This window comes from Pithys albifrons, chromosome 10 (assembly GCF_047495875.1).
Source record: "Pithys albifrons albifrons isolate INPA30051 chromosome 10, PitAlb_v1, whole genome shotgun sequence".
NCBI lineage: Eukaryota > Metazoa > Chordata > Aves > Passeriformes > Thamnophilidae > Pithys > Pithys albifrons.
The window spans coordinates 15155913-15176292 of record NC_092467.1 but is presented as its reverse complement, the minus strand read 5'-3'; the positions used below and the strand labels follow the sequence as shown (position 1 = coordinate 15176292).

General features: G+C 36.6%; 1 protein-coding gene across 2 annotated transcripts in view; it reads right to left on the bottom strand.

Moving 5' to 3' along the window:
- Positions 1-20380, bottom strand: part of DPYD (dihydropyrimidine dehydrogenase) — a 343167-nt gene that overhangs the window by 283550 nt on the left and 39237 nt on the right. Inside the window, exons 1-2 of one of the 2 annotated variants that reach the window (XM_071565408.1) lie at positions 15568-15586; positions 14411-14493 (exon numbers count right to left, since the gene is read on the bottom strand). In XM_071565408.1, coding sequence (XP_071421509.1) covers positions 14411-14415 — 5 coding nt within the window. In that variant the 5' untranslated portion in view covers positions 14416-14493; positions 15568-15586. Of the gene's footprint in view, positions 1-14410; positions 14494-15567; positions 15587-20380 lie in introns of those variants that run through there. The other variant, XM_071565407.1, reaches the window with a different exon arrangement.

The window sequence follows — 20380 nt, the reverse complement described above, 5'->3', positions numbered from 1 at the left end:
CACTGCGTGAGCCAATTCCCATGCTCAAGGACCCTTAAATGCTGACAACATACACAACACACATTTGCAGTCAGGAAGTTCACTGCATGAAGAATTAACTGCATGGAGAATTTGTTGGTGCTCTTGATGCTAGTAGAAATTACTATGGGATATCAGTAATGATTTTTCAGTTCCATTAATTGTCTGCAATTTTCTTTGCAGTGCTGGACCTGTGCAGAGTCTTGATGCTCAGTGCTCTTTTTATTTTTGTTCCCCACCCCCCCACACCCCTTCACCCCCACCCCCCACCTGACACTACTTCTGCCTGAAGGAGCATGGGCCAAGCCTGATAGATGGCTTTTTAACCCCTGTGCATCAACTCTCTTTTCTTTTATACACTCTACAGGTGTCAGTGCTGAAACAACTCCAACCAGCTGGAACAAACACACCTCATGGAATAACAAATGCCAGGGACAACGAACCTTCCATTTGCTGGATCAGTGCTGCCAAAGGCATTCAGAAATGCCTCATGAGACCTGTATGTATGTATGTAACTGAAGATTTTTGGAAAGCTTTAAACACTAGCAGCAATTATTATCTTTACTGTAAAAGCCCAAACTTACTAGCACAGAGAACATGTCTGTGACCAAGAGGTGTCAGATGCTCTTTTTAGATTTCTGACTGAAAAATGAGAAGTGATGATTAAAAAAAAAAAGCCTGAGATGGGGGAATTTTAACTTATAACCATAACAGAAAACCAGGTGCAGTACAACTGGTTTTTTTTACCTATGATAGCATTCAATAACCTGCTTGAAACTAACTGATATACTCTGAGAGCTCTCTGTGGTTCACAAAATGAAAACACAACACTGTTTTTAGCATGCACTGATAACCTCTGTACAGTGACTGCTAATGAGGCTAAAGATTAACTCCTTAATTGTGAACTATTTGCTAATACGCCATAAATGATGGCTGTTCTTCACCCCACTTGAAACATACAAAGATATACCATGGAGCAGTTTATAAATTCACTTCCAAGCTATTTTAAATGTCTGTATTTTGCTGAGGCCTATTTAAAGCTGCAAAGAATATCAATGTATCTTTAAGACAGTTGTGGTGGGTTGACTACCACTGTACAACAGTGGTTCCTGTTTACTTGAGGAATGGCTTTAAAGCAATGTGAAAACAAGTCAAAAATGAGACCAACTGCAAAAATTCTAACTGATTTCTATCCAACTCCCTCATCTCAAGCAAAATGACTAGCAAAAGAGATGCCTTGACATTTCTGGTTTCTTCCAGCTGCCAAATGGCTGATAGATTATTACTCTCTAGGCTTCAAAAAGAAATGAGACATTCTGTTGACATATATTTGCAGTTAAGATTATATTTTAGACATTTTTTTCCTCAAAAAATGGGACGTTTTTGAAGAACAATGTATGTAATTTGACCAAATTAATGTAGTAGTTCTTTCTGATTTCACAGGATTTTTGCAAAAAAGAATGTACTTGATCTCTAATCGTATAGAGTGTACTTGATTACTAAAGCTACAATGCTGCCAATGTAGCACCTACAGAGACTTTTTCAAATATCTCTAAAATACCATAACATCTCAAAATTAAAATATAAAATCTTTGCAAAGAAATTACATCAAATGCATTTCATAAGACAATTGTCACATACATTCAGCAAGAGTTATTAGCCAGCATGCGAAATCTTAGAATAATTTCCATTGCACTTCCATCCAACTGTAAGCTTGACGCATTACCCTGGCAGACTGCCATGTTTCCCGCTGTGCTAAACTTACTGAAACAAATAGGAAAGCAGCATCGCTGTGTTACATCCCTGCTTTACTATTGTGTAATTGGACCACACTACAGGAACAGCACTTTATATTACAAGCATTGAGTTACCATTATCAGCTTGTGGCTCTGCACTCCCAGCACAAAAGTGATGAATTCGTGTTTTACATCAAGAATTAAATGAGTATGATAGAATAGAAAATATTAAGAGAAGTTGCATTTCAAAGCTCTGCTTGCAGTTACAGTTTTAAGACAAAATAAATTTTATATGTTATGACATTGTTACTTTAGCAGGCAAAAGAATGTTTAGCAAAGCCAACAACAAAAAGATCACTCAGGTCATTCCAAATTAGCAGTAAAGTCTTCATTCACCCAGTGAACCGAAGTAGAATAAAAGAATAAAAAATGAACAAAGAAGCAGGGAGTACAGGGAGTTAGTTTTACACTTACTGAAACACATCTAATTCAACTAGAAAAGAGGGCAAAAAAATTTACCTGCATAGCCCCTGCAAGTTAAATGGCTTCCTGTATTAGAAAAAGAAAAATCTGGAATTTCATCTGCAACTGTGTGAAGACTGGTTCCCTCTCCTCTCTGAAACATTAACCAATCTTTTCCCATGATTTTGAACACACAAGAATTTGTCCTTAGAACAGTTACATCTCTAATATCAGAAGATACCCTAAAATGACTGTGTCTATATGAGCAGTGTGGCCCAGCAGCAGCAGGGTCTCTAAAACAAAACAGCTGGCATTAAGACCTGACATAACCCTTCCTGAAAAGTGCTTATTTCAGCCTATTTCTATCCTAGTCCCATAGGCTTAAGCAACCAACATGGATGTCCATGTCCCTGAAGCTTCCATGCCACAGCTCCTGTGCCAGCCATGCTCAGGACAGCACAGAAGTGCTCACCTGCCAGGAGCAGGACTTGCAGCAGCAGCAAATCCCCCTCCCTGGGCATGTGCTGTCCCATAGCCTTTGTGCAAATGTTAACGAGTCAGTGGGTATGACACAGAGGCACCTTACAGGCAGTTCATGACTAAATGGGAAACTAGGAGCCATCTATGCTTGTCTAACTACACAAAAAGAGAAGTTACACCAGATGCTGCTAATAGTGCAGCTGCCTCTCAGTGCAGGCTGAAAGATGCATTCGAGAAACATCTCCTGTTTAGGTTTCTGCAGCCACATGGTCAGTGGTACTCAGCCATGCAGCCACAGCTCTTTAGTGGAAAACATTAAATGGACCCAGACCTCTTTTAAATATATAACAAGTCCTGCTTAAATATCTCAGTATAGTTCTTTCATTACAAGGAGAACAATTTCCACACCAATTAAATATTTTATCTGAGAAGAAGCCAAAATGGAATACCCTTTGGGACAGAAAGGGGCTAAACACCAGCAGTTGCCATGCAAGAGCACTTGCAATGGGAAGACTGAGGTGTGACTACTGTGAGGCACAGCCCAAGAGCGAACAGCCAGCCATGAGCCAAGCAAGTCACTGCAGGTCCCTGGGAACAGCAACTGTCCTACACGTGCTCACGTGCATTTTCTGTTAATTAGAGAAACACATAAGCAAGAAGAGCCACTCAAAGACTTTTACTTAAACAGGAAGACATATCAGCTAGAGGAAAAAGAAGAATAGGTGTTTTCTTGCCTTTTGGGAAATATTGTGACATACTAATAAAAAAAGTTTTTTCTTCTTTTGATACTTTACCAACAACAAAACAAATGCTTGGTTAATACTAATTAAAAATCTTCTGTGGAAAAATCTTCAGTAGGCAAAACAGTATTAATAATAATAGTAGTAATAAAAGTAATATTTGTTACAAATATAGCAATCAATTATTAAACTTAAAAATATTATAGTTATCACTAATTTTTAACGCAGTAAAAGTAGAAATACTAAATACTATTAATAAATAGAAGTTTAAAAAGCAGTAATACTATTTTAAAATAACTTACCAATTTTAAAAGATTATTGTATTGTAATGGTATCAGACTATAAATCAATGCCTTTTGTAAGTATTCTGATGGAAATCACATTGTAATTCCTTCCATTAAGTTCTGTTCCACACAGATCTATTATCAAAACTTATTTGAATGGGTCCAATACTATGGTGATATTTAGAACAGTTCAGTGTTTATTTTACAGATGAAACATTTATTTTTTTTATTCCTAAAAAAAAAAAACAAACCCTTGAATTTTGTTACTAGATCAAACCAGAACTAATGCTCCACATTGGCTGAACAAGCTAAATACATACAAATTGAAACCTTGTCATTGCCAATATTCCCTGCATATTACAAAGCAAAGCCTAGACAAGCAGTACCAGGCACTGAAGATGGCAGGAGAGGCTGCTCAAGAAGTTTGTTCCTTTATTCTCTATGACACCTCTTATATTTGTCTCATACAGGTTCTTTCTCAAGCAGCTTCTTTGTACAAATTGTTACCTGAGATCTTAACATTCCTCAATACTAGAGGTGCTAAAATTTAGCCACCTTGTCTTAGCACTAGCAGTGAAAGTCTCTGGGTCTCACCCTTACAGACCTACAGTGGTCTAGGGCTTAAATGGCTGGCCATCAACTTCTCAACAGCAAGCTCCAATGAAACTGATTCCTATGTAAAGTTATCCAAGTTATGTAGAAATAAGGATGGAAAACTGCTTCTGTAAAATTTTGTATCCAATTAGCTAATTGTGTGGTACTGCTCCAACTGCCTGTGCCAGCTCTGCAGCCTCACTCTAGGACTGAGCCTCCAAACCATTTCTGCCAGGTTTTAAGGGGCAGGGGGAGGTCGGCCACCATCTTGTTTTGGTCCAGTGGGTGGGAGCTTGGGAATTTTCTGGTTAGCTTAACTCAGTTTTATCAGTATTGCTGATTAGCATTCTTCTTGGTAAAGAGGTTGGGTTTTTATCCACTTACATCCAGGCATATTTGATATCTCTCTGTACTGGAAAGAATCAGGGATATTAAATCAGAGGAACAGAAAGGGCCTTGACTCAGTGTAAGCACTGCTCAGCAATAGCTAAAACATCCTTGCGTTATCAACTCTGTTTTCAGCACAAATGCAAAACACAGCCCCACAGCAGCAGCTATGAGGAAAATCATCTCTAGCCCACCCAAAATCAGCACCACACTGTAAGCAGAATATATAACAACCTGGCCACAATGAACATATAATGCCAAGACACTAGCTAATAATGCAGTTTTGAATGAAGACTTCATCTTTTCTTCAAACCCTTTGCTTTCCTTTGTATCCTGAACTCCAAAGAGAATATACTCAAAGATGCCCATGGCAATAGAAAGCCCAAGGACACTACAAAGGAGGAAAAAAAGATTATGTTTTTTCAGGCTTTTGAGAAATACAGCTAATGGCTGGGAAGAAACAAGTCCAGACACCTTTAAAACAGCATTTGTAAAGACAGATTGGTTTCTGCCTGTACACAAAACAGAAGTTCCTGCAGGAAATGGGGAATGTGGTACTCTCAGTAGGCTGGCTACAGACTAAATTAATGACTTAAAACAGCGTGAGCTTCAACAGCTTCAATTAAAACACTGACTCCTTTGCCAAAGCTGCAACACCCAGCTTCTCTGTACATCCCAGACTTTTCTTATGGTTTAACATTGTGTAACACACTTTCCAACTAAACCAGCCAAAGCCCTGAAACATATTAAATATCAATAATCTACAGAAAACCACAGCTCACTGTGAAACTACCAACAAATTTCCTTCACTCATATCTTAATTTTTTTTTAATTTTTATTTAATGAACCAAAACCTTTTACAGAGCACATAGGCTAATAAAGCTAAGGTATTAAGCCTGGTAGTCCATATTGTATACATTGTCTCTCTGGAAATCCAGAGCAATTTTTCCTTATTGTTAATGGTAGCAAAGAACAAATTTCAGAAATATTTTAAAACCTTGCATTCAAAAAAATAATGAAGTGGGAACCCATGGAGTGAACTCAAGATTCTGTAGTACAATTTTCTACACTAACAGTTTGCAGAGGAGTGGCTGTTCGCCACCGAAAGGTACGATGCTGCACCCCCTGCATGCCACCTTTGGAGTCTTTGTGGTAAGCCATCTGCCACAGTGGTTTTCAAAATCTCTTTCACCACCAACATCAGACAACATCTCCTGCAGTTTGCTAAAAAGAAACATTTTGACTGTTATCCAATTCTTTTCTTTAAATCATAAAACTAAATAGTTCAAAACCAAAAACAGGCTCTCCTCTCTTGAAATGACAAAACAGTGGAGTTTTTTCTCCTCTCCCCTCTGAAATATTTCTTGGGAATGGCATATACAAATACAGCAACAATGTGTTTACCATACTCAGACCAGACTTGAAGAATCATTCAGTCACAGTAATACATACAAGAAAGACTGTGAAAAGCATACAAGATTTTATCAAAAATCTTCGTATAAGATCTCGCCCAAAGCACACTTCAGTATGTCATCAAAAGTAGTAATTGTAACGCAGTTTCCAAACCATGAATAAAAGGAAAACAATCTAACTTAACTTTATCTCCTATCACTGGACCAAAAGAATTAAAATTCATAAATTAAAAATGAAAAATTACACACATTCTGAACACTGTATGTGCAGCAATCAGTTGACATAAAATTTGAAATGTATTCTAGTTTTTATGATGAAGCTGATATTCAACAGAACAGTCCATCTCACAATCAAGCTCAAAACAAGATACTTTATAGTTTTCTTGATTTATACTTAAAAAATATACAAGGCAATGCAGTCACATTCTACAGTGAAGAAGATAAGCATTATCACTGGTTCCAGAAAATTTTCAGTGTGAGTTATACCCAAGACTTGAAACAATGGACTTGCCATGTATTAGAACCTTTTTTTAAATTGCAAAATGAAATATGAAGTTGTTTAATTCTCCATATCAACGGCACAGAAAGACAATGCAAGCTCTAATAATTATCACACCATAATTACAATAATGTCACAGGTTCCTACACATGCTTGGTGTTAGAGCTCTGCAGAGCATCTGTAGACAGAAATTATTCCACCCTGGCCAGATCTCAGCAATTCATCCCAGGCACTGTTGGGCCCCCAGAGAGAGGCTAGTGGGTGACTCAAAAGCTAGTTAGCCAAGAAAGAGTAGAGTAAAATCGCAGGAACACAGCTTAACAGTGCCTTGTTAAGGCCACTAAACAGCTTCTAGCACCTCAGCAGCTTGTTCAGTCAGAGCTATGCTTATACAGAGCTGTCTTGCACAGTAAAGATATATGGCTAATGTTTGGTCAATGTAAGTGATGTTCAAAATCTGTTTGATCTGTAACGTACACTAAAGGATGACAGTCAAATTAGCACTGAAACTCATTTATATTAGCCACACAGATCTTTACTATAGAAGTATTACTAAAAGTTCCCAAGTGCTTCTAATGCTCTGTACGCATACCTATGCAACACCAAATGCAACCAGCAACACTGACATTCTGCAGTATTTCCTTATCTCCATATACTATTAATAATGTGGTAAATTTATAAAATTTCAACATCTATATCTTGGCAAATTCTAAGGGGAACATGTTTATTCTCCAAATTCCACAGTTTTGTGGGATTTTTGTTTCCAGTCTGAGAAATCTCTGCAGGTTTGTTTTAGGGTTTTTTTTCAGGGAATATCTCTAATCTAAATGCAATTTAAATAAGGGTCAAAATCAATAAGCCTACATATCAAAGTGGTTTAACTAATTAATATGTCTTCTGTGGCAGGGGGCCTTTGTTTGGCGGTGGTGAGATAGATACATCAGAGGAACACAAAGTGGTCACCCAAGAAACAAAGAGTTGTTGCATTTTGGAAGCACCACACTTCTGTTAAATACATATGAAGCAATCATATTTCGTTTCCCAAAAAAATATACCCCAATCAGCATTCAAATGATTGCACTGGAGATAAATGTAAATATAGAAGAAAGCAGAAAATAAATGTTTACTTACACCCTCAGTCTCAAATAAGCTACTAATCACAAACCTAGTGGCTACTTTCATAGAAGTAGAGCCTCCCTTGCTCCAGACATAACCCCAGCACCCACAACTGCTCCTCATACAACTTATTCTCCAGACCCTTCCCCATCTCTGCTGCCTTTCGCTGGACAGTCCAGCACCTCCACATCCTTCTTGCAGTGAGGTGCCCAGAACCAGACACAATATTCAAGGTGCAGCCTCACCAGTGACAAGTACAGGGACAATCTCTGCTCTGGTCCTGCTGGCCACCCTATTTCTGATCCAGGCCAGGGAGGCCTTTGGCCTTCTTGACCACCTGGGCACACTGCTGGTAATGTTCAGACACTGTCGGACCAGCACATCCAGGTTCTTTTCCACTGGGCAGCTTTTCAGTCACCTTTCCCCAAACCCATAGCACTGCCAGGGTGGTTGTGACCCAAGTGCAGGATCCGGCACCTCACCTTATTGAATCTCACACCACTGACTTTGGCCCATTGATCCAGCTTGTCCAGATCCCTCTGCAGAGCCTTCCTGCCCTCCAGCAGATCACCACTCTCATCCAGTTTGGGATCTTCTGCAAACTTGTGTGTGCACTCAATCCCCTTGGCCAAATTTTTGATAAGGACATGGAATAGGACTGGCCCCAACACTGATCCACGGGGGACACCACTAGTGACTGGCCACCAACTGGATATAGCACCATTCACCACCACTCTCTGGGCCTGGCTATCCAACCAGTTTTTAACGCAGTGAAGAGAGCACCTGCCCAAGAAATGGGCTTCCAAATTCTCCAGGAAACTGCTGTTGGAGACAGTATCAAAAGCTTTACTGAAGTCCAGAACTTTCGACTACAGAAATCTACTCAAAAGACTTACAACTCTGCATAACATGAATTTCTTTGAAAAGAGGATCTTTGAGACATGGATGAGAAACCCAGAAATCTTCACTTCTCCTCATTTAACTTCCCTTTCAACTTAGCTGAGATTGGCCCCATCTCTCAGAACAGTGTAAGAATAATACAGGAAAGCAGGAATACATTTAACATAGCTTTCATTATGCTTATTTCCATATACTTCATGTCTGTGCTTCTCTAACTGTACAGCTCCATGATACTTTTTAAAATGGGAAAACCAAGTTGCCTGACTCAGAACAAGAATATGAAGATGTAGTTGCCACATATAAGGCCAAACCCCTAACAAGTTGGTTACTAGATATTTTGCAGTTTGTGATGTGGAGGTTTTGTTTACATTTTTAAATTCCAAGCCTTTACTCTGCAAACTAATGAGCACTTGTGAAATAATGGAACTTCTTACAGAGCAATTTTCTCGGGTTTTGCCCAGTCATAGAAACTATTTGCCAAATACATCTGAGAGTCTAGACCATATTAAAAGAAGCCTGATTATTACTAATCCCAGCTTACACAGTTGTCAAGACAACAGTGAATATCATCATTAACTGAAACTGTTTCTATAAAACTGGAAATCACAGTTGAAGCCTCAGTCCCTTTTACATATTATCCAAAACTATATGAAAATATATGAATGCAAAAGAAATTTCTAAATTAACTTCACGATCTTTTATATGGATTCGAACAGATAAGCAAACTTGCTCTTTCCTTTCTCATTTCCAAGTATGAACAAACATGTTTAAATTTTCCTTTAACAACACTAAGACTATACAAAAATATTGAGCTTTAATTTTCTCTTCCAAAGCTTTCACACATATTAACTCAATGTTCACAAGATAGACTAAATCCATACCTAACTACAGGTAGGACCTGTTTATATACTAATATCTCACTGTCCTGAGCCACCATGATGCCTTATAAACTCAGTTGGTTGGTAAACAATGGCCATACTAGATTCATAAGATGTTTCAGTTTGAAATACTCTAGCTTCATTTGTCACTAGGTTCATGAAACATACTCTAGACACAGGTCTAAAACATATTACTAGTATAGTGTTAAAATCAATCTGTCATTTACTGGAGTGGTTACACTCCAAAGGGTTGGGTGGCTCTTCGGAAGGACCTTGACAGGCTGGAGGAACGGGCCTAAAGGAACCACATGGGAAGGAGGGGGAAAAAAAAAACCAACCAAAAAAAAAAACCAACACAAAAAACCCCCCACAAGTGAAATCCTGCCTCCTGAGGAGAAACAACCCCAGGCACCAGTACAGTTGCAGCCAACCAGCTGAAAAGCAACTTCACAGAAAATGCTCTGGGGTCCTGGAGGACAAGCTGAACATGAGTCAGTCCTCGCAGGAAAGACCAGTGGCACTCCAGCCTGTGGATGCTCCAGGTACAGCATTACCCGTAGGGTTGAAGGGGCAGATCCTTCTCTGCTGCCCAGTGCTGGTGAGAGACCTGGAGTGCTGTCCTGTGCTGAGTTCCCCAGGACTAGGGAAACATAGGCATACAGGAACGAATCCAGCAAATGGTCACTGAGGTGATTAAGGGACTGGAGTTCTCTCACACAAGAAGAGGCTGAGAGACCTGGGGACATTTATCCTTGAGCAGAGAAGGGCTGGGGGGAATCTTATCAAAATGTATAAATACCTGATGGGACAGAAAAAAGACAACAGAGTTAAACATTTCTTACTTGTGCCCAGTGAAAGGGCAAGAAACAACAGTTACGAGCTGAAACAAAGAATTACAGTTTATAAAAAAAAAGGGGGGAGTGTAGTTGGGGTTTGTTGTTGGATTTTTTCTGTTGTTTGCTGTGAAGATGTTTGGCTAGAGAGCCTTTTGAATAATCCATACTTGGAGATACAAAAACCTGGTTGGACACAGCCCTGACCCTGCTCAGAGCAGGAAAGTTGGTGCAGACAATCGCCAAAGCAGAGTGTGCGCAAGACAATCCATGTTGACATGGGAAGCAAATACGTTCTGTACAATTAATTTTAAAAAAAATTAGATAGTCATTATGTCATTTTTTTTTAATTTCTATTCTAGGGCGTGTTTTATAACTCATACAGAATATTAGCAGTGCTACATACTAACCATACACATATCGGGGGTGTATGCTCAAAAATATTTTGCTGGTACACAATCAGAAAAAAATTGGAGAGCACTGGTTTAGATCATCTCCAACAGTCCCCTCCCAAATTCATCAAGTCTGATCCTCTTGCTAACAACAATAATGGATGCCTACACACAGAGTGAACAGATGCACCTGTGAACCTGCCTGTTGCTTTCTAAAATTTGTCCTTCACCTTTTAAAGTCAGTAAACTCACTAAACCTTTCCTTCATGTAATTTTATATTAATATTTTGATTTGGATTTCTGCCACACTTCTACTAAAAGTTACTTTACAATATGGGGGGGGGGGGGGGGGGGAGTTGTTCATTATTTTTTTTGTTTGATCTTAAGGCTACTTTACTGCCCCAGAGGAATGGTTACTGCGTCAGTCTTCATGCTGATTTTGCCACCTCTAAAAAGCCTACCAGTGTCAGCACACAGTTAGCTACACCACTTCCTCCTCCTCAAATACTTATCTCCTCATAGCAGATAAACCAGTCTAAAAGCTCCTTTAAATTTCTAGATGAAGCTTTACTGAGGATTGAGATCCAGATTTTTCACAGTGATTATATATTAAAAACAAATCAAGCCTTGTTTAACAAAAGCTCAGTGCTCTACTTATGCAACCTGACATTATAGGTATATAGCTATGCTGTTTTTCTGCCAAGTTACTACATAAAATATCCAAATAATTTCTCATATACACATTCAATGTATGTAAAGCAATAGTCTGTCCCTTTATAAACCCCAATTCAAAAAAACAATGTATTTTTATTGTTTACTTCAGCTTTACAGTCACGTTAAAATATAGTAATAAATAAAAAATTTGGAGTACTTTAACAAAATAAGCAAAACATTAACTGAATTGAATGCTTTATGATTTTACATGCAATCACAAGTAAATCAAATTCTTATAATAGCACTCTATACACTGAATAATGGCAAACTTCTATCAGTTTATTATCTCATTCAAGATCTAAAATAACATGGAAAGTAGAACTAGAGAAAGTTCATGGGCTTTATGATCATTTCAAAACACTTCAGAAATTTTACTTTGCATATAACTATATACATAAACAAGAAAGATAATTTTCATGTAATCCTTAATTTGTATACTGAAGAGCTGGAAAGAAAACAAGACTCTTCTTGGATATTAGTATTTGTTTATGCAGAGCACAGTGATACTTACAGACTGGAAGTGTACTGAAACCCATATTAAATTGACCATTTTTCTCCAAGATGAAGTTAAAATGGAAGGTTTTGTTCCAAACAGGAGCACTGGGGAAAAATATTCATTGTATTTCTCATCTGGCAGAGCAGTAGTACCATTCTGGGAAATCAGAGACGATTTGGGTAAACTGCCCAGTAAACTTAAGGCTCATCCGAGATCTACATACATCCAACTTAGCTACCCAACTAGGATTTTTCATTGTGGTTGTTCTCATGTCCACATGCTTTGAGTGCTTTTGTGCAATGTGCAACCCTCTCCACATGTGTCCCTTACCAAAACGAGGCAAGTATTTCATCATACTGAGGTCAGCAAATCTATGTCCTGCCACATATGGACCAATGTCCACTCTCCTAATGGGAAAGCAAAGTGAACTTCAATCTGTAAAAATGTACCACTTGAATTGCATATGCTACAGGTAATCTTGGGATCCAAGCAGAAAAACACAGCCACACTGTAAATGGGCTGACTATGGAGCAGTTGAAACAACTGTACAGCCTGAAGAAAAAAGTGCCTTTTATTCATATTTAGAAAAACATGTACATCTACATGCATATACCTCTCTAAATTAACATTTTGCACCTTTTATGTGTCATTCTAGTATGTTATTAAAACATACTACAGTATTAATTTAGTAAGTCAGATGTTTTCTTTATCTCAAAAAAAAGGCAACTAAAAAAACAACCAACCATATAATATTGACTGCAATTAAGAGAATTCCAGCACTACACAATACCTATCACACTTCACAATCAATAACTATTTCTCAGAATGGCTTGCACACTAGCAGAAATAGCCAGGATATAAATTTATGAGACAGTTAAGTGGTTTTCATTGTATGCACAGCAAAGAACCACAAGAATCTTCTGCACAGTCTTTGTAACAGAAACATGGCCTTTGAAATGCCAAAGCTCCCTTTGCTATTCAGTGTTGATCACTAAAGAGCTGTCAGCTCCCAAGTTTTTAAAATATTATCTCTGCTGAGTCATGCATCATAAAACGTCACAAACCTGAACATTGCTACAGGACAGCAGCAACTTTTGTTGGAATCCGATTCGTTGGAAATACTCAAAGTAGCTTCACATGCCAAAAGTCCCCCAGATCTTTATTTTAAATCACTTTCCATTTACTATTTTAAATCACTTTCCATTTACTGAAACTACACAAAAGATTTATACACACAGATGATTAACCACACGGGAAGAAAACTCCCTAAACATATGAAGCAAAACAAGCATAAAGCTAAAATCACAATTAGAAAGATGAATACCATTATTTTTTCAGTTATTTGCAACACTGTTAGTTGAAATATTTCGAGTATTTGTGGGTAATAAAAGCAGCTTCAAAGAGGCAGGTTGCATTTCAAGTCAGAATACCTTTACAAACACCCAGTGTACACAAGACAAGAGAGTCATGACCATAAGTCAGAATCATGAAATCAAATCATTCAGACATGTCCATAAATTTAAAGGGATTATGAACACAAAGCATATAGGTGTATTTAGTTTTTCAAGAAGATTCTCAGGGGGTTTTGCTGTTGTTTTTACTTTTTGCTGCAGTAGTTCAAGTGTAAGATTTTACTCTCATATCAGGCAAGTGAAATGAAGCACTGTATTTGCATCATTACATTTTATTATCCAATTTCAAAACCTTTAAAAGTACAGGTTACTATAATGTTCTGATTCACAGATAATACTATAAATAACATCTTCCTGATTACCCAGTTAGTTACTTGAGGAAAATCTGTCTTCCATTCCACCACCTTTCAGCATAGTAATCATTCCCTTTCCCAGACACTGCAGCTGGCAAGTTTCTTTGGAGTCCTGTACACCGATACTCTACAGTGCAGGTGAGGAGGGCAGAAGATTCATGTACTAACTAATTTTAACCTCCTCTAATAAGTATTAAGTGCAACTACAAAGGGATATTAAGCAAAATATACATCTCTACAATATATAAAAGACTAGACAGATTTTAACATTCTATTATCTAAACCAAATGCAAATCTGATGATAAAATCAGAGTACACAGGAACTACATATATAAAAATCAAATCCAATTTAATGCAAACACAGGTTTGTTCAAATACCACTGTACAACTGCTTTAACACTTACAGAATTTAGATGAACAATATTTTCATTCACTCACAATTTAGTATAAATATAAAGCAAGGCACCCCTTAAGCATTTTAAATAACAAATTAAACATTTACATTTTTTACTGTGCAGTCAGGCTTAACATTTATGCAGCTTCAAAACCAAAGTACAGCCTCAAGGGAAACCTCTCCACTGACAAATTAATACCTTAGAGAATAGAGCTGAATGGTGGCAATGAACTCATTTGTTCCCCCAATAATGAAGAATGACTCTTTCTTTACCACATCTGTGACTGTTGCTATGGTGACCCAGACTTACCTCATTGCTTCTCGAAGTGCTCCTCGCTCACTAAGAGTCGTGTGCTTGATGTCATCAAAATTATTTTCCAGTTTCTCACAGTTCTGCAACAAACCGACACATCCATGTAAGGCTCTTAAACAGTCCATTGTACATGTATTAACAGTATTGACCATCACGCAAACAAAACTCATTTATATTATGTTACCTCAAATTATGCATTCTGTTTTAATTACATGGGAGTCCTTAAAAAGACATTGAGAACTCAAAAATAAATATGAATCTTATTATATGGTTGTTATGAAAATCACCTTAAATGTTCCATAATGAAATTTGTAGAATTTTTACTTTTTTTCTCATTTCAAAAAAAATTTTCCTTTATCTGTATGTGAGGTTACAACACTACTATACACATACAGATGAGAACAGAAACCTGAATGAGCATTTTGGAATTATAATGAAAGTTATAAATTTCGTCCCAGTAAAACAGGCAGTGTTGTTGGAACAAACCAGTCATATTTAACTACTATTTTATTTTTTAAACATAAAAGATTAATAGTTTATAGACACCTCAACCTTCATGTTTTTTTTTTCATATTAGAGCTCACTATTACTAAGAAGAATATGAAGCCAACAACTTTGTGGCAATAAATGAAGCAAAACTTAGTTATATTCTGTAAATTATTACTAAATGTGTGACTTGTTCCATTACTTTGGAGCCCTGATACTTTTCTTCTGCTGTCACAAAGACAGTAAAATTGATTCAGAAGATGCTGGGACATACAGCAATTTGTATCTGTGCAAAGTGAGTGTGAAATAGCAGAAAACAAGAATTCTCTGATCACCTGTATCTTCCATAGGATTTTTATTTTCTTTTGGAGCTTCATCAATAAATGATGCTTTTAGCTTACCCCTGTTCTCCACAGCAACTTTGTCCAATACCAAAAGTTACCTCTGGGAGGCATAATTTTGCCATATGGGTGTAAAAGAAAAGTTGCGAGCATAACAGAGTAACTGCTAAGAAACTTGAAGGTGGTGTTCTCAGGCTCTATATGCAGCAGCTTTAAAAAAATTATGTACACTATTATTTGGTCATATTGCTTTCACCATTTTAATATCTGAATTAATTTTGAAGATCACATCTTAAAAAAAGTTACAATAAATACAATAATAGTTACCTTTTATTACTTCTTTCGTGCATTGATTCTTGATTTTTTTATAATTACATTCAATTTGAGGCTATAAAAGCATTACTGAAAAGGAAATTATTAAATACTTAAAAATGACAAAATATTTTAGCTTGTCCAATTAACATTTAAACTATCATTATTTTAAAATAAGATTATGGACTTTTTAAATACAAAGTTTTAATGCTTTAACAATACATTTCTGAGCAGAAGAAACTAACAAAGCTACATATATTTGCATCTTTTGACATCTCTTTTTCCTTTATAAAAAACTATGCTTGTAAATCTTATCCCACAGTTAATGTGATATTTTTTTTTCTTTATATTACAATCAATTGCCCTTTGTATAGCAAAATCCTACTCAAAAACTCACAGGGATTGCACAAGAAAGAAGGGAAGCTCTACAATGAAGTATTCCATTATTTAGGTCAGCATACATTGACCTTCAGGTCCAAGCACATACAGGCAGGTCAGTCATTTAAAATATATGAAAGAAATCCAAATCACCAATACTAATTAATGAAGAATTCTTGATTCATAATTACTAAGCTGAAAGTATCTGTTCAAGCAAAATCACATCTCCCATCCTCCAGGAAAACAGGCCAAAGGAAACATAATCTGGAATATTGCTCCAATTGCCAAAAGAAGAATGTCCATATTTTAACAATCCTGTGTCATCAGCTCCTCAGGACAGACTCTGAAAATTTGAGCACCACACAATTCTTTTATCCTTGTGATATAAGGCATGTAGAAATGCCGGATGACTCAGAGCACATAGATCCATAAATCTCCATATTGTACAAGCTAAAACAAGTGATCCTGCCCATGTGGAAAATGCTGAAACAAGTTCAGTTGGTATTTCTTCCTTGTCTATAGAGATTATACTGTGTTAATCAGCTGATGGACAACAAAGGTGGACTATATCTAAAAACAATGCTGGGATCATGTAGCCTTACACACACAAATACCCCACCTCAATTACACATGCAATTCAAAAATGAATAAATAACCCAGAATAAAAAAAAAAAAAAAGGAAAGGACTTGAACACAGTTTTTGGACATTTTCTTTCTCAGCTACTTTCAGCCTAATAGTTCTCATGCATGATACAGCAGCACCATAGCAAATCACAGAATTACTCAGAAAAAAAATGAACTAAACACTTAGCCAGAAGCAAACTCATGAAGATAACCTCATAGAGCTGTATCATCAGTTGCTGCATATATACTGAACAGAAGACTAAGCAAATGTTGATCATACCCACTGCTTTTCCAGTCATCCAAGTATGCTTGATCTTTTCAGAGGAAAGAGAAAAGGATGTCTGAAACGCCAAATATAAGCATAGCTACAGGTGTAGGTGGCACTTCATGTGTCTGAGTATCAGCTCACATGCTATACTTGTAAATTGTCTGAAAGGATATCTGCTTATAAGAAAGGCCACCAATATGAATCAAATTGTAAGCATGAGAATACTTTGAAGGATGTGTCTGGGAAATGATGAAATTTCAGTAGACTATGACCAAGGTGAGCTTTACATTCTTAAGTACTAGAGCCATAGCAAAAATTGAGCTCACTCTATTATCCATGCTACCAAGTAATTTACAAACATCTCACACAGGGCAGTATGTTTTGGCCCATAGTACTTCACAGACTTAAATATAAAGAACAATTAAACTCTAAGGTGTTTAATTTAGAGCAGCAGCTAAAGTAAAAAAATCAAAACGCAATGAAAAAAACAGGTTTTGGTGGCTCACTGCCAAGCGATTTTTTTGGAGTATAGATCAAGTCTAGAAGTTTTAACTTTATGATTCAATAATTATATAGCACTCTACATGTTATCACTACTGGCAGATCTATCATACTTATGATAACAAATATCACCTTTGAGAAGTTCAGGAGGAAAAATCCGTATAGAGTTGCAGTGAGGGATATCATAAGCCAAAATATCATTACATGTAAAAAAGAAACAGAAGCCTAAATACTGCTTCTTGTAGGAATCTAGAATAAATACTTTGATTTTTTAAAATGTAACAAAAAGCAAGAGTAGGGAAGGATTTTTTTTTTAATATAAATAGATGGCTTATTTATCATTTGAGACCTTGCATGGCTAGTTAAAAATGAAGATGTAGATTGGATATCCACAACTATCTGTGTCATCACAACAGCATACTGGTAAAATGTCTAATCAGAAATGAGACACAAGAATAGTGAGGGTATGAAGATAAGGAAGAAGGAAGATAAACAAATCGAAAAGCTTTTCCTCCTACAACCACAATTTTTTTTTCTGCTACAATTTATTCTTGTTAATAAAATTAACTACAAGCTGTGAGAGCGAAGACTGCTCACAAATCTGTATTTTCAGTTATTGTGATTCAGTTATAAGTGATAACAATATTATGAATAAACTTTATAATAATATTTTAACAGTCTAGGCAAAATTAGCAACTACCAAGTCCAAAGTACTCTGACAATGGTTGAAGTAACAATCTAGGCTCAAGTAACTGGAGAATATAAATGAAGAATTCCTCTATTAGAAAAAAACCCTGGGGGATTCTGGCAAAATTGAAGCTGTACTTTTGAAAACTCATCTCTAAATATTCATCAGCTTAGCTTTCTTTTATATGTTTCTGTCTTGGATGGAAAAGCCCTCTTAGTTGACTTAGTTATTTTAAAAGCAGTTCTTTATTTGGTGTCTCGGGTCAAATGCAGAAGTTTGTAGAAGCAGCTCAGAAAACAATGATGTCACCACTGAGGATGTCCCTAAATCACAAAAGCTTTGCTGCCTCTGCTCTGCCGTGACGGGCATAGGAGTCAGAGTTTTGAGAAGACCATAACTCAAATTTGCCCATTCTGTGATACAGTAGGGCTAAATATGACCCCAGTTCCATTGAATCAACCCTCAATCTTCCATCCACCCAAATGAGACTGGGATCACATTAAGCCCTATCCCTGCTACTTTACCTCTATCCTGAAATACTTCACATAAGACTTCCAAACTTGTTAGTGTTACAGATAATGTCTCTATACACATTTTGAGATAGTTGAGAAATAAAGTCCTTTGCCCTGACAACAGTGTAAGACCTACTCTAAGGCAGCCTGAAGCACTGAGGTTGAGCAGACAGATCTCTTATGCTAGTTGATACAGTGCCAAATTAAAAGCCTTACTTAAAACACTAGCTCTCTTCTGTAAAAGACGTTTTTAAGTCAAGCAGGATTGCTGAATTCTTGGAATTCATCCTTCCACATGGTTTTAGAGAATTATCTTAGAAATCTTGAGTAAATCTCACATCTCTACTGCCAAACATTCTGTGCATTAAACATAAGGAAAGTATAGCAACTGAAAGAGCAGTCCTCACCTATTCAGTTTGTATTTACTACTACTGCTAATAAAAATTATTTTTTCTTATTTTCTCCTTTATAATCCCTGAAAAATGTTCCTACAGTGTACTTTGTATCTTAATTTTCTACTGTTTATGCAGCCATTTTAAATTTATTAAATTAATGTTTTAAATCTATTTGTACCTAGATTTCTGAGTCCTCAAAATGAAATAACTTGGTCCAAATTCTGAAGAATTTACTTGCTCGCTCTGATATCTCAATCAGTTATGTTTAAAGAAGTAGGTTCCAACAACAGATTACCAAAACTGCTGGGGACCTACAGAATCTACTGTAAATACCTGCATCCTGTACAGATTCAATAAAAAGAGTCTCAAATTTTGGTCCAAAAATGCCTTAAAATTTTAAGTGCCACAAGGCTGACCACATTAGCTAGCTCTTTTGAAAAAGTGTTGGCCATACTGTGGAAGTGATATCCTTTAACAAAGTTGTAACAAATAGCTGACTATTTCAGGAGAATAAAAAATTGTAGCAAGCTGATTTCCATATTGATATATATAAAATGTTAACACAAATACTCCCTAATTCTAGAAATGTGAATTATTTCATCAGCAGAAAACTTTAGAAATAACTAACTGTGTTTTATAAACCTAAAGCAACACTATAATAGTAATCTAATCTGTAATATATTGCTGCAAGGATAATTATTAAGGGACAACACAGCTGACATTTTCTGATTTATGCACACAATCAGAGATGGAGTCCAAGGACTGTGACATAATTATCTTCATGCTAACAATTTTTGTAAATCTCTTGACAGAATTTTAGCTAATTTTAAAATGCCTTCTGAAGATTAGCACTTAAAACTGTTGGGGAAAATAGCACAACTTATTAGCAAGGGTATAATTGTAAACCTTCCAAATACTCATTGTGAATATCATTTAGACAATAACTCTTGCTTTAGCAGCTGGTATATAAGACTCCAGTTTACGGAATCTTGAAACAACAGAGAGAGGAAAATCTAATTAAACAGGATTACATGCCAAAGAAAATATTAAAAACAAACTAATAGTCAATTGTTGTGAATTTGGAATAACACATCTACTACTTTTGATGTGAGCTTATATAATACTGTGCTGTATTCCAACGAAACCTAAATATTCTTAGCAGACTCCTCTCTTGATTTGGAACAGGGCGTCTTTCTACACTGAAACAACACAAAAAGCTAAATGGTTCCATTGATCTTCTCTCACAGTCTTAAGTACCCATCTGCTATAGGGCAAAATTACTTAAATATATTGCACTTATTCTAATGTTATTCAGTAGCCAATAGCTGTATTCCATACAAGAAGCCCCCTTAAACTATCTTCATAGTGAGCAACTAAACAAAACTGATGCCATTTGCCAAAGGGTTTTATCTAAGAGCATTCTTAAAGGCTAATCAAGTAAAAAGATTGTTTGATTGTATCT